This window comes from Sorex fumeus, unplaced genomic scaffold, assembly GCF_029834395.1.
Source record: "Sorex fumeus unplaced genomic scaffold, SorFum_2.1 ptg000178l, whole genome shotgun sequence".
Classification (NCBI taxonomy): domain Eukaryota; kingdom Metazoa; phylum Chordata; class Mammalia; order Eulipotyphla; family Soricidae; genus Sorex; species Sorex fumeus.
In genome coordinates, this window is record NW_026606235.1 from 2,386,154 (window position 1) to 2,405,517 (window position 19,364).

Here is a 19,364-nt window from a genome sequence, read left to right on the forward strand (position 1 = left end):
GTTCCTAGTACCCCCAAAACAGGATCCCGACAAGGGACTGAATGGACACAAGGAAAGCTGTGAGCTACCCTGGCATTGAAATGGGCCAGGCCAAAGTGCCACGATACTCAACTACAAGTTGCGGGCATGATCATGGACAAATGCTGTCATGATCCAAAAGTAAGTAACAAGACTAGGACCCTGCTGGGGCTAGGAAGACTAACCTGGCCTGAGGACTGTATATATATATATATATATATATATATATATAGAGAGAGAGAGAGAGAGAGAGAGAGAGAGAGAGAGAGATGTCCTCAGGAAGAACCAAACTGTAAGTTTATCTCATACTTTGCTCATACAGAATGACATTGCTAGAAATATTGGAAGTAGACTTACTACAACTATTTAAGTAGATTACTATCTGAGGAAAGAACACACCCTTGTTGGGATCCCACCCTTGAGCAGATCTCCTAGTAATCTGGAATAATCTCTTTAGATGAGATTTTATCCTTGAGTTAATCTCCTCGAGGAGTGATCTTACCTCTCTTTGCTGATTTGTTAATGCAACCCACTTTTTTGCCACCACCCTACGTGATTGCTATATAAACTAAGACTGTAAGATCTAAGGGGGCTTGGGGCTCAAGAGAGCAGAGACTGAGGCTCAGGCTGAGGCTCGGGCTCGGGAGCTCAGGCTCCAGAGGGCAGAGTCAGAGGTGAGAGTGAAGATTGGAATAAACTACAATTGATATCGGCCAGCCTGGCCCTCGCTCGTTCCTTCGCCTGCCCATTGCCATCGACCTCGCCGAGGTGGGGGGAAATGACTCGAGACTACCGAACATGGGTGGCAGGAGAGATAGAGTACCGCCAGACCTTTTGAAAACACACAGTACTGGAAGTACTTGACATAGCAGTTATGGAAGAAAAGGATATAAAGGATATCATATAAGAAAGGAAGAGGTCAAACTCTCCCTATTTGAAGATGACAGAATACTATACTTAGAGAACCCTAAAATCTCTACCAAAATGTTCCTAGAAACAATAGACTTGTATAGTGGAGTGGCAGGTTACAAAATCAATACCCAAAAGTCTATGGCTTTCCTATATGCAAACAGTGAATGAGAAGAAAGTGATATTAAAGAAACAATCCCGTTCACAAAGTGGCACAGGAACTCAAGTACCTCAGAGACATCTTAATTAAGGAGTTAAAGAGACTGTACAAAGAAAACTAAGAAACATTACTTCAAGAAATTAAAAAGACAGAAAATGGAAACACATCCTCTGCTCATGAATTGGGAGAATTAACATCGTCCAAATGGCAATACACCACAAAGCACTATACAGGTTCAATGTTGTCCTTCTAAGGATACCCATGACATTTTTGTAAGAAATTTATCAAACACTCCTGAAATTCATATGGAAAAATAAACACCCACGAACAGGTAAAGCAATCCTTGGGGGAAAAAAGATGGTGGCATGACTATCCCCCACTTCAAACTCTACTACAAAGTGATAGTGATTAAAACAGAATGGTAATGGAATAAAGAAAGAACTGTAGACCAATGGAACAGAGTTGAACTCCTGGCACAGACCTTAAAATATACAATCACCTCATCTTTGACAAGGAAGCAAGAAATATGAAGTGGAGCAAGGAAAACCTCTTTCACAAGTGATGCTGGGAAAACTGAACAGCTACATGTATAAAAATGAAGTCTGACCTCTACTAATGCCATACTCAAAAGTATGATCAAAATGGATTAAAGATCTCAGTGAAAGTCATATTATGCAAAATAAAGCATATTTATTGTCACTTAAAAATTAAAATAAAAATCATTGGTATAAAATAATGATAAATATAAAAATTAATCCTTAATTGTCAATAGGGAACCCCAATAAGTTTGAGGATGAGGGAAGCCAGATCAGATAACTCTTGACTATAGATCAGGGCCTCCCCAGTGCAGTGAATAGGCAATATTTGGAGATGAAAAGATTTGTCTTGTTTTTCACATTCTAATGATTCTTGCTCATGTTCTAGAGAGAGGTCAGGAGTCAATTCTCTGAGTTTGCTCCCATGAACATTGTTCTAAAGTGTGGATGAAATAAAAAAAAAATAGGGTCATCAGGATGGAAGGAGGGTATCAGGGTCTTGTGGATGTCTCAGGAGAGGGAAGGCATTTAAAATGGATTCTGAAGCTTCTTTTCATCCCAACTTCTTTTGGTCACACCACTCAGAAAGTGAAGGTGGTTGCAGAGACTAAGGTGGTAACAACAGGATTTCTAGGAAATAGCTGTGTAAAACAGTTCATACTTCAGTATCTGTTAATTCAAGGAATGCTCCTCTGGTGCTGGTGTCCTGGTGTGGCTCTCCTTCTGAAGTACCTTTCCTGGATATTTGGGCATTTCTTGAGAGAGGGCTCTGCACATCAATGGTTTCCTAGGTTTTGCCCCCATTCTTCATCACTCCCACCCTGTCAGAAAAGGTTTCAAGAGGATCAAGATTAAACACAGCATCTGAAATTGGATTTCCCATAATTATTCTCTGTGAGAATTTCTTGTCTCAAAATATTCTAGAAAAAGTCTCTGATACCCTTCATGCACTGCTCCTTATTTTTATCCCTTTCTTCCTTTGACTAGAACTCTGTGTCTATCTCTGAACACACTTAACCCACTCTTATTCCAAGGACTCATCGTTTTCTTGGATGTTGAGAATCTATTAGAGAACTTCACCATCACCTGAGAAATTTGAGGGCAGTGTGTTGTTGTTTCTTAACTTCACATGGGACCTGGCAATGTGTGACTAGCAAGATGGCCCCTTCTTTTGACTTTTCCCTTGATGGAGATATCTCTACTCTAACATTCCCTCCACGACTTACAATCAGATGCTTAACTTCTTGTAGAGGTAAATGGCAGACACACCAACCACCAACAGCACCTTGAGACCAAAGAGGAAGCCCAGGAGGAAGTGTATGTGGGAGCGATTGTACACGTCTGTCTGTGGCCCTGGAAATCAAGCAACAAGACTTTCTTTAAAGGAACTATACAGAAGTGAATTCTCAGGAAACTCTAATTACATTTGTGATGGCAAAACCCAACAAATTCTGAAACTTTTGAACTTGACTGCTCTTCTGGTTCAGGATCAATTAAAAATCAAGGTAAAGAGTTCCCTTATATTGGGGCCAGAGCCATAGTCCAGGGGGGATGATGCTTGCCTTGCATATAGCCAACCTGGGTTTTATTCCTGGAATTCCATATGATCATCCAAGTACCCCTAGGAGTAATCCCTGAGTACAGAGGAAGAAGTAACCACTTCTGAGAATTTGTGGTTGTTATCCAAAAGCCAGAAAAAAGAGGTTCCTTTATTTCATCACTCACAGGCTAAATTTCCAAGGTTATCTTCATTGAAGGAGGGTGGAGAGAGAGAAAGCATAGTCAGATATCAAAATTCATTATTTAATCTACTGATCTTATCCTCAGACTAGAATGTGAATCTTCTCAATGAGTTCCCTAACATGGGGGATTGAAAAGTCTCCATAGTGGGTGGGTCTGAAACTGCACAGGGTTCAAGATCTGACCTATGAGCAGACAGATCCTAGGGAAGAGCTCCATCGTTTAGGCAATCCCACGGCAAAGGACGGAACAAGGAAACAGAAATTGTTAGACAAAGTGAGCTCACACTGAGGTAATCTGCTTATTGAAAGAGTCACTAGCACAGTGCTCAGGCCTTAGCAAGGTGATTAAGGAACTTTATCGCCTATCAGGATAAAAATGTGAAGTCCACAATAACAGTCCCTGAAATGTAACAAGAAAATAGTAACTGTACTAAAGTATAGGATTCTCTGTGTACACAGAGGAGCTTAACTCTAGCTGGTTTTCTTGAGTTATGAATTATAACGTACTTGAAACTACCCAGCACAGTGCTTGACACCTGGTTTATGTCTACTTGTCAACCCAATGGAAACAGTTGGGTGTAGCCAACCTCTGGAGTTGGGAATGACTGTTGGAAACTTTCCCAAGGTCTGTGGAGGCATTTCTAGAGGGATTACAATGGAAGCAGTGCAACAGTGGGATCCAGGGAGCTGATCCAATGGCCTATACAGAGGGCTGGTACTGATACCCCTAGTTTCTACCTAGAAATGTGATAGAAGGCCTTTCTCCTTTCCAATCCTGTGGAGGAGGAATGAACCAAGTAGTAGAAACATTTAGTTTTGAGGTAAATAGAAGATGCTCCTCAAAGTAAACCAGATCTAATTGGCTCCCTAAATCTACTTCTATTCAGCATCTTTCCTCATACACTTATGAATCTACTCGTGTCTTTTTCACAGCCACCCAGGTTTGATCCTGACACCTCCTATGGTCTCCTGAGCTTCTTCAGGGTACGTTAGGAGCATTGTTGAATGTGGCCCCAAACCAAAACAAATTAATGATTGATGGGTCACTATTTTACATTGTTTAAATTTTTTAAATGAGGAGATTAATTTTTATTACTGTGCATGTTCTATAAAAAAAGTTAATAAAGACTTGATCCATAGAACTGTCCTTATGTAAGGGAAAGAGTAGGTGGATGGAAGGATTTCTTGGCCAGTTGTTGGGAAAAAGTTTCTACCGTGGTATTGAGTGATGGAGCAATATATCCTTACCTTTATTGTAAATTATGGTACTGCAATGAAAATGGAAAACAATATAGGATAACATAGCTATGGGTTCCATTTCTAGCTCGGTGTACAAATAGGACTGTGTGTTTGTATTTGTGTGTGTGTGTGTGTGTGTGCGCGCGCGCGTGTGTGTGTGTGTATTTCAGACAGTTCTCCCAAAAACCTTACTGAATTGGCCTCAGGTTACATGAGGGAGAAACAAAATATATTTATTCACATGACCAGACATTGCAAGCCCTTGAATAATGCCATCACAGGGAAGCACATATCCAAAGATCACACATTAGATTTCAAGGCTACAGTCCCTGCCTCAGGAACTCTTGTGACTTGGATTACTTTAGCCCGATCACCTGGTCTAAAGCAGGAAGTCTTAAAATGTCCTTTCCTCATTCCTCCCCAAATCTCTTCTGTAAAAATTTAAACTCAGGGAATGGTTGAAGCAGAAAGGAGATTGTAGGTGGAAAATAATTTCTAATGGTAACTGTGCAGAATGGCGGTGATGAATGCAGGTCCATTGTTACAAACTAAGGACACAGAAAATCCTTGATTCCAATCACCACACACAGGTGCCCAGTGGAACTCAACTAGGCAGGGTTTCCTCTGTGTCTGCACAGACAGAAGATCCAAGTGTCATCGGGTCATCTTACAAAACAGATGAAACAGATGTAATTCTGGGATGGAATCAAGTCTCAGCTGGGTTAGAGAAAAGGAGGGAGGTGAGCTGAGATGGATGGTGAAGGGAACTGCTGTGAAGAAAAGCAAGTGGGAGTCTGGACCCATGAATTATGACTGTCCTGCTTCCCCACTTTATTTCTTTGTTTTTTTTTTTTAATTGTTGTTTGTATGTTTGGAGCCACACCTGGCTGTGCTCACACCTTACACCTGACTCTCCAGTTAAGGATCACTCCTAGATATCTTGGGGGTGCCATTTGGATTTTATCAGATCAAACATGAATCAGTTGAATGTAAGTCAAAGAGCTACTCATTGAAGTATAACTCAGCCCCTCCCCACTTTATTTTTTAATTTAATTTAATTTTAATTCTTGCTTTTTGAGTCTATCTGGTGATGCTCAGGGGTTAGTCCTGGCTCATGCACTCAGGAGGTACTCCTGGAGGTTCTTGAGGGACCATATGGGATGCTGGGGATTGAACCTGGGTTGGCCACGTGCAAGGCAAATACCCTACCCATTGTGCTATTGCTCCAGCGCCACCCCCCTTTATTTCTTAAGGTTTACTTATGCCAAAAAGCTAACACCAACCTCATCCTAGTGGTTCTTCTTGAAATGCATGATGGAGGCAAAGGTTTGTATAGGCCTGTATAGTCAGTCACTGTCACTTTCACTGTCCTCCTGTTGTTCATCGATTTGCTCGAGTGGGCCCAGTAATGTCTCCATTGGAGACTTTTGTTGTTACTGTGTTTGGCATATCGAATACATCTTATAATATTTAATATCAAAAGTAAGCTAAAGCTGGTGATCTAGATCGGTAGATTTGCACGCCTTACTTACCAGGTTGTTTATTTGAGCCCTGGTCCTTCTGGGATGCAGACACCTCCAGGGTGTATGATTTGCTGAGTGCCGGCTGCCCATCATGCTCCACCTGGCAGGTGAACACCACTTTCTGCTGGTGGTCACAGGAGTTCACCATTAGCCAGCTGGTCCGGTTAAAGGTCCCGTCCTTGTTCTCTAGGAGGAGGAATGTCGTTTCTGTCCGGGACACATTTCCGTTCTCCAGCCAGGTCAGCTGTAGGTTCTGGGGGTAGAACTTCTTCACTTGGCAGGTGAGGTTCACCTGGTTGCCCACCGCAGGGAACTGGGAGACTTCCAGGGTGGGTGAAACTGAAAAATCCCAGGACAGAAGCTCTGATCTCCAGGGAAAGACAGGTCACAGAAGCTGGGATCCAGCAGTTAGATCCCAACACACAGCAGATTCACCTCAACAGCCCCAGGCACACAGAGCTAGCTAGGAGCTTCCATACTGAGAGAGCTCTTTGCACAAGAATAAAACCAATAGCACAGTATCTCACACAAAGTAGGTGTCAGGCAAAGCTTCTATTAGGGGAGAAAAATTTAATGAGCAAAGCCCCTACTCTGCAGTGTGAACATAATAACTACCACCAAAAAGTGAAATAAAGAATGCACATGAGGGTGGTTGATATTAGGTAATTAGGAATTTGAGCTGTTTTTATAAAAATAAATGACATTCTGTACAGTGTGAGAATACAGGTAGGTAGGTTTTCCATGGGAAGAGGCGTGTGTGACGGGCACATCCAGCATGCTGGCAATCGGGACGGGCGGAAGGGAATTAGATTCCAGAACAGTAGAGCAATCTCAGCGGGGCAGGAATGGGACATGAGACGTGGGGGCTGGGGTGAGGGTGTCTACCTCGGATGCTCTCAGCTAAGTTGGCCGTCCCACGGAGAGGAGAGCCCCTGGGCAGGGTGATGTGGGTGACCTCACAGATGATCTGGGAGTGCACGTCCCCCGAGGTCAGCGGCACCCTGGCTGTGCTGGAGATGCTGTAGGAGGTGCTGTCCCCCTGGGGGTCCACGCTGGTCTGGAAGGCCGAGAGTACCTTCCCGTTTTTGAACCACCGCAGGCTGATGTTTCTGGGGGAGAAGCCGTGGGACTTGCAAGTGAAGCTCACTGTGTGCCCGGGCAGGGTCCTCGTCTTGGGGCCTGAGACCTCAGGAGGAGAAGGTCTGGCTACAAGAGAAGTGTTTGGACACAGTGAGCACAGGGAGAGTGTGGCACCAAGGACAAGCACTGTCTTTAGCACATCCTGGCTTACAGGTAGTAACCTCCCTCATCTCACAGAGCTGGAGCACTTCCCAGTGGTCACTTCCCGGTGCACGCTTTTGTGGAGTGAGGAGGGAGTACTGCTGACAAAAGAGGACCCTGGCACTGTTCCTGTCACCCACAGACGGAACGTCAATCCGTCCTCCCAGCTTCCGGTGTTCTGTCAGTTCTCAGCAGTGTTCATCGCGCTCTTCATCTCTGTGGGACCCTGAGCACAATGCTGCGAGGGCTACAAAACGGTTCCCGTTATAGACTGCAGAGTTGCACAGCCACAGTCGAGGGTCTCCGCCTTTACACAAGGTCCCGCAGCCGTATCTCAGGCTGCCCCAGGTTTCTGAACGGCCTCCTCCACTTCTCCACATCTCCAGCTCCAGCAATCCCAGCAGTCCATCGGCTCCCCCGTAGGGAGCTGGCACTGTGTGGACTACACTTCTTACTGAGACTTCTGGAGTCCTGCCACCCTCTGGCCTTCCTCCCTCTTCTTATTCCCAGTCTCAACACTGCAGCCACTTCTGCCCTCTCTGACCTCTCTTCACAGACACCAGATCCCTATATCTTGCCCCAGTTGTGAACCTCAACAGACACCTTCCCTCCCTCCCTCCCTCCACCCTTCCTCCCTACTTCTTTTTCTCCTGCCCTCTAAAAAGAAAAAAATATAGAGAACCCTGACCCCATGTGGAGTGATAGGCCAGAGGTCACAGAGAAAAGGAGGCAGAGCAGGGACATGAACCCAGGCAGGCAGTTCACCAGGCTCTCCCCTGGGGCTCAGTGATGTTAGTGATGCTTCCACAGGACTTTGTAGCCATCTCTATACCTCACAGACCTGAACTAAAACCACCACTTCACTGAGGGGGAAACTGAGGATTCCAGACACTGAGATGTTCACAGCTTTGGGATGACAGCACCACTGCTCATCTGCTGAGGACCAGTCCCATGTAGAGGGTGTTGCCAAGGATTAAGTAACAAGACAGAAATGAGAGTCGATTTGGGTCAGGTGGTTAAGCTCTGTCAGACTGTTAGCCCCATTTTTCCCCCTGTGGATCACATTTATTGCCTTACACTAAGAAACCAGAACTGGAGGACAACATTCTTAGCATGGGGACAGGATGCTTTGATTATGAGCACAACTGCTCTCAGAAGAGCTGCTCTAAACTAAGTTAGTTCTAAGCTAAACATCATGCCTGGTGCAATTCAGGGTGAATACCTTTCTTGTGGACTCTCTCTATGGGTCTGTTTTTTCATACCAAGGCAGTCAGGCCAAGAAGGTGCACATACAGGACCATGCCTCAGTGCTGTTCCACCTAAGTTGGCACCAGCGTTCTTACCACAAGGTACCATTTTTCTGACCCCTAAGGTTCCTTTCTCATCCTGTCTAACTTAACCCTTATTTCCCAACATCCATCTGTTTTCTCACCATACTTATTGCATCTCACATCTTCCCACAAATATTGGTGGATTAGTCAACTTCTCTGTGTAAGGAGACTGATGTGTGGGAGGAAGCTGGTTCACAGACCTTTGGTCTAGTCCCTGGTTTGTGGTCTACTCTGTACTTCTGAGCAATGGCATCTCAGATCCTTTCAACTCTCCTAAATGGAGTTGGTCACTATTGCCATTTTAGAGATGAAAGGACTGATCCTCTAAAGATTGTCTCATAACTTCCCATCATCTCATCAAGCAGTCCTTTGTCACCTAAGAAATTTTCCCTGGCTGAGACTTTTCAAGGTCACCTGCTCTGCTCAGAGCTTTCAGTGACTGGTGAGTCTCTGAACCACTGTAAAGTGGGCAGTCCTGGTGATTGTTAGACTGTCAGACTGAACAGAATGAGTGCTTCTTATCACCTTTTGTCAGTGATGTTTCTCAAACAAAACCAAATGCAGCCCTATTGCTGGCACCTTGTTAGAGGGAATAGGATTCAGAGATTTTGGAATCTGGTCATTACGATGACCCCCTTATCCACTGTGCCCAGAAAAGGACTGGGAACACAGTGGGTACTGAGGAAAGAGAAGATGCTCCATATTGAGAACAGCCCTCAGAGTGTTCTCCTCAGGGGCGAACTGCAGGACTCTGTGACTCCAACATCTTTGATCTCCAAAGGCAGGTGAAATGGACTGTGAAGCCGATCCAAGGACAAGCATCAGCTCCTCACCTGGCCTTAGTTCTTGCTCTCAGGAGCAAGGCCGGCCTGACTGACCGTGGTCACACAACAGGACAAGGGACCCCCCAAGAGCACTCACCACTCACAGTGACCTGGGTGCCTGGCCCAGACATGAACTCCACATCTTCCACATTCCCCTTCCGGAACTTCACACAGTAGTAGGTGCCCGTGTCAGCCGGGCTGATGTCACGGATGCGAATGGAAAAGTCTAAGTTGTCTCTCTTGGTGGAATCTGAAGCATTGGTCACTCGAGGATTGTGTTCTTTTACTCCGTAGTTGTAGATCTCCTCCCGGACACCCAGTCTCTCCCGGAACCACTTGATACGGCCCACTGGAAGCAGGGAGGTCACAGAGCAGCGCAGAGTGGCCGTCTCTCCTGCGGCCACTGACACCAACTTGTCAGGCTGGATCACCCGCAACTCCACTTCCTTCCCGGCCACTCCTGAGGGAAAGGCAAGCAGCTCTTCACTCATCCTTGTTAGTCAGTAGGTTTTCCCAACTCTCTGTCAGCCACCTACACCAGTGAACGAGTGTTCAGCGTGGTGAGTTCAGCATATCATGTGAATCTTATGTTGCTCCACCATGAACCTCCGAGTGTGAGTGTGATGCAAAGGAGCAATCTAGGAACCAGGAGCTTAAGGGCCTGACACAGAGGGTAGTTTAGGAGCTTTCCCTGGAATGTCTGGAATTAACTTCTCCCCTGTTCCTCCACTGTCTGCCCCAGGGAGTGTTGGACTTTTTCTTCTCTGCATTTTGATGAACCATCAGACTTTTCTGATCAATGAGTGTGAGCAGAGGGACGGTGGTGCTAATGGGATATCCCTAACCTGCCAGGGCCTCAGTAAATCCATCCTTCTCTTACCCAGATGATGCTCCTAGTGGTGTCTGTCCTAAGCCAGAGTACTGTGAGGAAGGTGGAAATCCTAAAATACATGTGGAGATTTATTGGAAGCTGACCATGGTTTCAAGTCCCTAAGATTTATATTTTTAAATTTCTGATCAGAATATATTGGTGTCATAATACTTCTGTGACAATTATCAAAAGATTATTGTCTTAAAGTAATAAACTATTGGTGCAAGCCCCCAGGTGTTCCCCAGTGTGCAAGTCCCCAGGCGTCCCTCGGATGCTCGGAGACAAAGCAGATCTGAGCCTCTCTGCCTCTCCCTTTCCACCGCCCTAGCCGAGCTGGTCTCTTCTCCCCACCCAGTCTTTACTCTACAGACACACACCAGGTATCCGTGGGGGTGTGCCACTTTAGAAGTGGCCGTGGCTTTTAAAAAGTGGGCATGGCCTAATTTGGGGCCACAAATAGTTTACTCAAACCAAGAAATCTAAGCCCTACACTTACACACCAACATGAAGAAACAACGCAAATCCTCGCCACAGGGAGACAATGAGGAAACAAGTCCAGAAGCCTCAGTAGGTGCTATCCACCTTAGGAACCTCCTTGACAAGGAATTCAGATATGAAGTCATTAAGATGTTCAATGGACTCAATGAAACAGTCGGACAGATATCCACTAAATTGAAAGAGGACATGAAAGAAACAATCAATCTCACAATCAACAAAATACAGCAAGAAATGAGAGCGGAAATTGGAAAGCTTCACACAGAAAGGGCACGGATCAGAGATTCCATAGATCAAATAAAAAACTCAGTCTGTGCCCTCAAAAAAAGAATGACCACAGCTGAGGAAAGAATCAGTGAGCTGGAAGATCAGCTGCACCAAGCCAACACGCAACAACAAACAGTGGCAAAGGACCTCAAAATAGCTCTACAGAGAATCAGAGTCCTACGAGACGATTCCAAAAGAAACAACATTAGAATCATTGGACTACCAGAAGCTCAGGGAAACAATTCCGATGAAAAAACCATGCTTAAACAAATCACTGCCGAGAAATTCCCAGAGCTCCATAATACAGCCATTCAGATTCAAGAAGCCCGAAGGGTGCCAGCTAAAAGAGACCCTAACAAAAACACTCCAAGACATATTATAGTTAGAATGATCGTTGCTGCCGATATAGACACAATACTGCAAGCAGCAAGGGCAAAAAAGGAAATCACATACAAAGGAGCACCCCTGAGATTCACAGCAGACCTATCAGAGGAAACCCTCCAAACCCAAAGGCAGCGGCGAGATATAGTAAAAAAAACTCAATGAAATGAATGCTTCACCAAGAATACTCTATCCGGCTAAACTCTCAATCCAAATTGAAGGAACGGTACACTATTTTCCAGATAAACAGCAGCTCCAGAACTTCATAGATTTAAAACCAAACCTAAAACAAGGCCTAAAGGGGCTACTATAAGACAAGACAAACCCTACAACCGCAACACACCCTTATAGAAAGATGACACAAAACCCCATACCCATACTCTCTCTCAATGTCAATGGTCTAAATTCACCACTTAAGAGACACAGAGTGGCAAAATGGATACAGAGACAGAACCCAACATTCTGCTGCCTACAAGAAACTCAGAGCAAACACAGACTCAAAGTCAAAGGATGGAAAACAATGCTGCAAGCAAACAGCTCCTGCAAAAAAGCTGGGGTGGCCATACTAGTATCTGACAACATTAATTTCACCTTGAAAAAGATTCGAAGGGACAGTGAAGGCTATTTTCTTTTCATCAAGGGATACGTACAACAGGAAGAAATCACACTCTTAAATGTATACGCACCTAATGAGGGAACAGCTAAATATTTAAAACAACTGCTAACAGATTTTAAGGAGGACATTGCTAGCTACACAACAGTACTTGGAGACTTCAACATCGCCTTATCACCTCTGGACAGATCAACAAGAACAAAACCCAACAAGGAATCATTGACTTTGAAAGAAGAAATAGAAGAGAGAGGGCTTAAAGACCTATACAGGGCTTTACGCCCCAAAAAGAAAGAATACACATTCTTCTCCAGTGCACACAGAACATTTTCCAAAATAGACCATGTGATAGAACACAAAACATACCTCAACAGAATCAGAAAGATAAAAATAGTATAAGCCATCTTTTTAGACCATGATACACTGAGGATAGAAGTGAATCACACACAGACACGGAAAACCAAATAAAACACCTGGAAATTAAACAACTCGATGCTGAACAACGAGTGGGTCAGGAATGAAGTCAAGGACAAAATCAAGAGATACCTGGAAACAAATGAGAATGAAGACACGAGCTACCAGAACCTATGGGATGTAGTGAAAGCCGTATTAAGGGGAAAATTAATAGCTCTGCAAGCATATCTTAGGTTTGTAGAAACGATGCACAGAGACAACTTGACCTCACAACTCAAGATCTTAGAAAAGGATCAACAGAAAGAGCCTAAATCAGGCAGAAGGAAAGAATTCATAAAACTTAGAGCAGAAATCATTAACATGGAAACCAAAGAAAAATCCAAAAGATCAATGAAACCAAGAGCTGGTTCTTCGAGAAAATAAACAAGATAGATAAACCACTAGCAACACTTACAAAGAAACAGAGAGAGAGAACCCTAATAAACCGAATCAGAAATGAGAAGGGGGATATCACAACAGAAACCAAAGAAATCCAAATCCAAATCCAAAAAGAGCATCAGAGACTACTTTGAAAGAGTGTATGCCACGATACAAGAGAACCTAGAAGAAATGGACAAATTCCTGGACTCCTATAATCTCCCAAAGCTGAATCAAGAAGATCTGGAGTATTTGAATAGACCTATTAACATCAACGAAATCGAAACTGTAATCAAAAGTCTTCCCAAAAACAAAAGCCCAGGTCCAGATGGATTTAATAGCGAATTTTTCCAAACATTTAAAGAGGACCAGCTGCCAGTCCTTCTCAAGCTTTTCCAGGAAATTAAAAAAAAGGAAACTCTCCCAAACAGTTTCTATGAAGCCCATATCTCTTTAATACCAAAAGGAAACAAAGACACCACGAGAAAAGAAAACTACAGGCCGATATCCCTGATGAACACGGATGCGAAGATTCTCAACAAAATACTAGCAAATAGAATTCAACTACTCATTAAAAAGATCATACACCATGACCAAGTAGGATTCATCTGGGGGATGCAAGGCTGGTTTAACACTCGGAAATCAATCAACATAATCCACCATATCAAAAAAAGAAAAGATAAAAATTGTATGATCATATCAGTAGATGCAGAGAAAGCATTTGACAAGATCCAGCACCCATTTATGATGAAAACCCTAGCCAAAATGGGGATAGAGGGGACTTTCCTCAATATAGTTAAAGCCATCTACCACAAGCCTACAGCAAGCATCGTCCTCAATGGCGAAAAACTGAGAGCCTTCCCTCTAAGATCAGGGACGAGACAAGGATGTCCACTCTCTCCACTACTGTTCAATATATTACTGGAAGTACTTGCAATAGCGATTAGGCAAGAACAAGATATTAGGGAAATCCAGGTAGGAAAGGAAGAAATCAAGCTCTCACTATTCGCAGATGATATGATACTATATTTAGAGAATCCTAAAACTTCTACCAATAAACTTCTAGAAACAATAGGCTTGTATAGTAAAGTTGCAGGCTATAAAATCAATACCCAAAAGTCCATGGCTTTCCTATATGCAAATAGTAAAAGAGATGAAAGTGTCATGAAGAAAACAATCCGTTTACAATTGTGCCCCAGAAAATCAAATACCTAGGAATCACCTTAACTAAGGAAGTAATGGACCTGTACAAAGAAAACTATAAAACGCTACTTCAGGAAATAAAAGAGAATACGAGGAAATGAAAAAATATCCCCTGTTTATTGATCGGGAGAATTCTTGAACATTCACTAACTGCCAGATTGGAAATGCCCCTGCTATTCTCTCCTAGGGTGAGGATCTCTGAAGTAGACATCTTTATCCCTGCTAATCCACAGATGAGAAAAGGGAAGAGGAACTTAAGGGTTCAAGGTCACTTAAGATAAAAGGAGACCTGTGACTTGAACTCAGGCGATCTGATCTTCAAGATGAGAAAAGGGAAGAGGAACTTAAGGGTTCAAGGTCACTTAAGATAAAAGGAGATCTGTGACTTGAACTCAGGCGATCTGATCCTCAAGTTCAGAGTTTAACTCTAACCCTTGTCAATACTCATCAATCTACACAAATAGTTTCAGCCCCTATTTTCTTTTTTTTTAATTTTTATTAGTGAAACACCATGAGGTACAGTTGTAGACTTACAAATTTTTGTGCTTGGGTTTCAATTATACAATGACCAAATACCCATCCCTCCACCAGTGCCCATTTTCTACTACCATGGATCCCAGTATCCCTCCCCCCCACCTCCCATCCCCCCCAATCTCACCCTGCCTCTGTGGCAGGGCATTCCCTTTTGTTCTCTCTCTCCTTTTGTCAGTCCCTATTTTCTTTATGTCTTTGCCAATGGGTGTGAAGAATAGGAAAGAGAGCTCCTGGGTCTCTCTTTCTGGGGCACTGTGTTTCCTGCACACATGCAAGCATCATTTGTTTTGTACCAAGTCATCTACTTGGGAAACAGTTTCATGTGCAATCACCACTGAAATTATTACTAAATCAAACCCCAAGAATTAAGGAAGTGACATATTGTTCACGTTTGTAATTCACCACACACTGTGTGTCAGGAATTGTTAAAGAAATAGGGATTTACTGGTGAAAAACAAAGAGAAAAGAGTTGCTCTTATAAACTTGGTTATTAGATGGAAATAAGAGTTAAAAGAGACATAACATAACTATACTGATATATAAGAGAGTGGTTTGTTCTTGACAAGAACTATGTGCTTGCTGATAAAGGTAAAGGAATAAACATAATAACCTCTCATCTGTATTGTAAACCATTAAAGGAGAGAGAGTCAGTGAGAGAAAGAGAGAGTGAGAGAGAGGTGAGAGAAGGAAAGTGCTGCCACAGAGACAGGCTTGTAAGGAGGTCATGCACAGGGGCAGAGGAAACTAGGGAAGGACGTTGGTAGTGGGAAATGCACACTGCTGGAGGGATGGGCATTGGAATATTGACTGAAACATGACCATGAAGAGCTTTGCAACCATTTATCTCGGACTGAAGCAATAGTGCAGCGGGTAGAGCGTTTGCCTTGCATGTAGCCAAGATGGCTGACCCAAGTTCAATTCCTCTGCCACTCTCGGAGAGCCTGGAGAGCTACTGAGAGTATATTGCCTGCACGGCAAAGCCTTTCAAACTACCCATGACATATTCAATATGTCAAACACAGTAACAAGTCTCACAATGTTACTGGGCCCGCTTGAGCAAAATCGGTGAACAACAGGAGGAGAATGACAGTGAAGTATTTTTAAAACATTTTTATTGAATCACTGAGATAGACCCAATAAACAAATATTTAAAAAGTAAGTTGTGATTCAAAACATGCAAATTACTATGGACTAAATACTTGGAAGTACAAGAGTAAAAAGAATGATATGTATTTTTAAAAAGTTTGATAGATATTATGGAAAAGGCAGATTTGAACAAAGCTTAGAAGACTGTACAGAATGGACTATGGGGATTTCTGGTGGAAAGTGACAAGGAGCAGTGTGCAAGGACCCTGAGAAAAAATTCTTCCTGATTTGCTCAAGAATTTGATTTTGCTCTGATCTTGCTCATTTTATTTTTGCAGTGCTAAAAAAATGTGTTAGACATTGCATGGTTTTGCTGAGGGAAGCCACTGGCTCCAAGATGAGTATGAAATTATTCTACATGTAACTGAGAATAGACGAGGCAACAGAGATAGAAAAAACTAGAGAATTTCAGAAGTCACTGAGTTCATGCACACTAACCACATTGACATCAACAAGCCAGTAGTTCATAGAGGCAGAGTCAAGAGCTCAGCTCTGGGACGTGTGCTGATGAGCAGTCAACAGGATTTCCTGGTGTACAGTGCTGGAGTGAGAGAAATACACAAGAACTTGGGATCTTCTATCAGAACCAGGAGACACTTCAAATCAGAGAAAACTTTTAGCATTTCTATATTGTTCCAGAACACGACTAGTCTTTGGGGAAGCAATCCAACTGGAAAGTCCTTCACTTGGTGTGAAAAATCATGGATGATTGACGGATCCTCAAATTATAACTTATTTTCTCCAAGCAAAACTAACAGTTTTTTTCTTTTTAGAAAATGAATTTGAAGCTTGCTCTTTCTTGCTTACTTGAATTCTGGTTTCTCTTCACATTCAAATAACTATTTATAAGTAATTTACCTGCCACAGTATCACATGTATTGTATTTTTTCCTAAAATCATTAGTTCAAATCAAAGATTAATGACCTTGTTCTAGTACACACTTGTTACTATGTTAATTATACATAAGATGAACCAGCCTGTTAAAAGTATAAAAGTTGGTGGCTATAGAGCACATTCACAATGGTGAAATCATCAGCAACATACATTTCCAGGACTTTCCAATAAGCTAAACAGAAGTTGTGTACCCCAAATAACTCCACATATCTTTCTGCTTCCTGAGTTCCAAGGTGTTTTTTCCTGTATTAATTGGCCTATTTTGGGTACATTATACATGTGGGGAACTATTTCTCATTTACATTTGATTTCTTTCAATTAACAAAGTATTTATTTTAAGGCTCATTTGTGTTACAGTCTGGATTAGAATTTCATTAATGATCAGGGATGCAAATATTCCTTTTTCTACACGTACAAGATTATGTTCATTCATTTGAGTTTTTTTTTTTTTTTTGCTTTTTGAGTCACACCTGGCGATGCACAGGGGTTCCTCCTGGCTCTGCACTCAGGAATTATTTCTGGCGGTGCTCAGGGACCATATGGGATGTTAGGAATCAAACCCATGTCGGCCGCGTGCAAGGCAAACGCCCTACCAGTTGTGCTATCTCTCTAGCCCCAATTCATTCATCTGTTGAGGAAATAGTTTATTACTTTTTTTTTTTTATAGTGAGACATCATGAGGTTCAGTTGCAGACTTACACATTTTTGTGCTTGGGTTTCAATTATTTTTTTTTCATTCATCATCCTGTTATTTGTCGATTGCCTCGAGCAGGACCCAGTAACGTCTCTTTCATCCTAGCCCTGAGATTATATTCAAGGCTCTTTAGGAGAATGAGACCCATCATTGTTACTGGTATTTGGCATATTTGGTACGCCATGGGGAGTTTGCCAGACTCTGCCCTCTGGGCAGGCAACATTCGATAGCCTGCAAGTTTGTCCAAAGTAGGAATGAGATAATAAGATGTCATAAAAAGATGTCCTAATAAGATGTCACGCAGCCGCAAACGTGGCCGCGCAGTTCCGGGAGCTGGATTTTATAGTCTCTGAGTCTTGGCCGTTGATGGGATTACACGGCGCCAGGGGGCCAGTTGGTGGGTGTGACCCCCGCCTGCTGGAATTTGGAGGATCTGGGTGGAGGATGCTCGACTCCAATCTGAGTAGGCTTGGAGATCTCGGCCCCGGAACCCACGTGGCTTTGTCCCTCTGTCAGTACCTTCATGTGTGCGGAGAGTGGTCTCAGCATGGTGGTGGCTGGTCCTGGAGGTCTTCGGCTACCAGAGCCCTGGTCGGGGCGGGAAGGAAAGCTCAACCCACTCCACTCCAAGGGGCCCCAGCGAGGAACAGCCAGACTCGGGGGCAGGAGACTGCACTGGTCTCGTCCGGGAGCTGAATTTTATAGTCTCTGAGTCTTGGCCGTTGATGGGATTACACGGCGCCAGGGGACCAGTTGGTGGGTGTGACCCCCGCCTACTGGAATTTGGAGGATCTGGGTGGAGGATGCTCGACTCCAATCCGAGTAGGCTTGGAGATCTCGGCCCCGGAACCCGCGTGGCTTTGTCCCTCTGCCAGTACCTTCATGTGTGCGGAGAGTGGTCTCAGAATGGTGGGGGTCCCGGGTTCTGGCCCCTGCCCCCGACTTAGAGTGTCAGGCATGATGTTACACGGCCCGGGGACCCCACCCTTTTCTCCACCTGCCAGTGGAAAGTACTACAGAACCTGAGGCCCCGAAAGGAACCGGTTTTCTACCTGAGTTCGGCTCTCCACACTCTCCTGTCCATCCGCTCTGGGACCCTCCGCTGCCCCACCCCATGGCCCAGAAGCCCAAGGTTGACCCGCACGTCGGGCGGCTGGGGTACCTGCAGGCGCTGGTCACGGGTTTCAATTATACAATGATCAAATACCCATCCCTCCACCAGTGCCCATTTCCCACCACCACGGATCCCAGTATCCCTCCCAACCCCCCATCCCCTCCATCCCACCCTGCCTCTGTGGCAGGGCATTCCCTTTTGTTCTCTCTCTCTTATTGGGTATTGTGGATTGCAAAAGATGCAATGGGTGACAATCATGTTTAGTGTATAGCCTATTTTCCACATGCTTCTCCCATCCTGGGAGGATCCTCCCAACACCTTTATGTGGTGTTCCCTTCGCCATCTGAGCTCCCTTTTCCCCTAGTATGTGTGGTTGGCCTCAAAGCCATGGAGTAAAATTCCTGGTACTAATCTTGGCCATTCTTGGGTGTCAGTCTCCTATTTTGTTACTTTATGTTCCCCAGATGAATACAATCTTTCTATGTCTATCCCTTTCTTTCTGAGTCATTTCGCTTAACATGATATTTTCCATGTAGTACCACTTGCATGTAAATTTCGTGACTTCGTCTTTTCTAACAGCTACATAGTACTCCATTGTGTAAATGTACCGACGTTTCTTTAGCCAGTCATCTGTTCTCGGGCACTCAGGTTTTTTCCAGATTCTGGCTATTGTAAAGAGTGCTGCAATGAACAGACAATTGCAGATGTCACTTCGACTATACTTTTTTGCCTCTCTGGATATATTCCCAGGGGTGGTATTG

The 19,364-nt window shown here is 43.8% G+C and overlaps 1 protein-coding gene across 1 annotated transcript in view; it reads right to left on the reverse strand.

Annotated features, from left to right (window-relative positions):
• Positions 1 to 2,373: 2,373 nt before the first annotated feature.
• Positions 2,374 to 19,364, reverse strand: part of LOC130017179 (signal-regulatory protein beta-1-like) — an 87,490-nt gene continuing 70,499 nt past the window's right edge. The window contains exons 3-6 of the mRNA XM_056107887.1: positions 7,013 to 7,333; positions 6,137 to 6,466; positions 2,850 to 2,976; positions 2,374 to 2,444 (exon numbers count right to left, since the gene is read on the reverse strand). Coding sequence (XP_055963862.1) covers positions 2,852 to 2,976; positions 6,137 to 6,466; positions 7,013 to 7,333 — 776 coding nt within the window. The 3' untranslated portion in view covers positions 2,374 to 2,444; positions 2,850 to 2,851. The remainder of the gene's footprint in view (positions 2,445 to 2,849; positions 2,977 to 6,136; positions 6,467 to 7,012; positions 7,334 to 19,364) is intronic.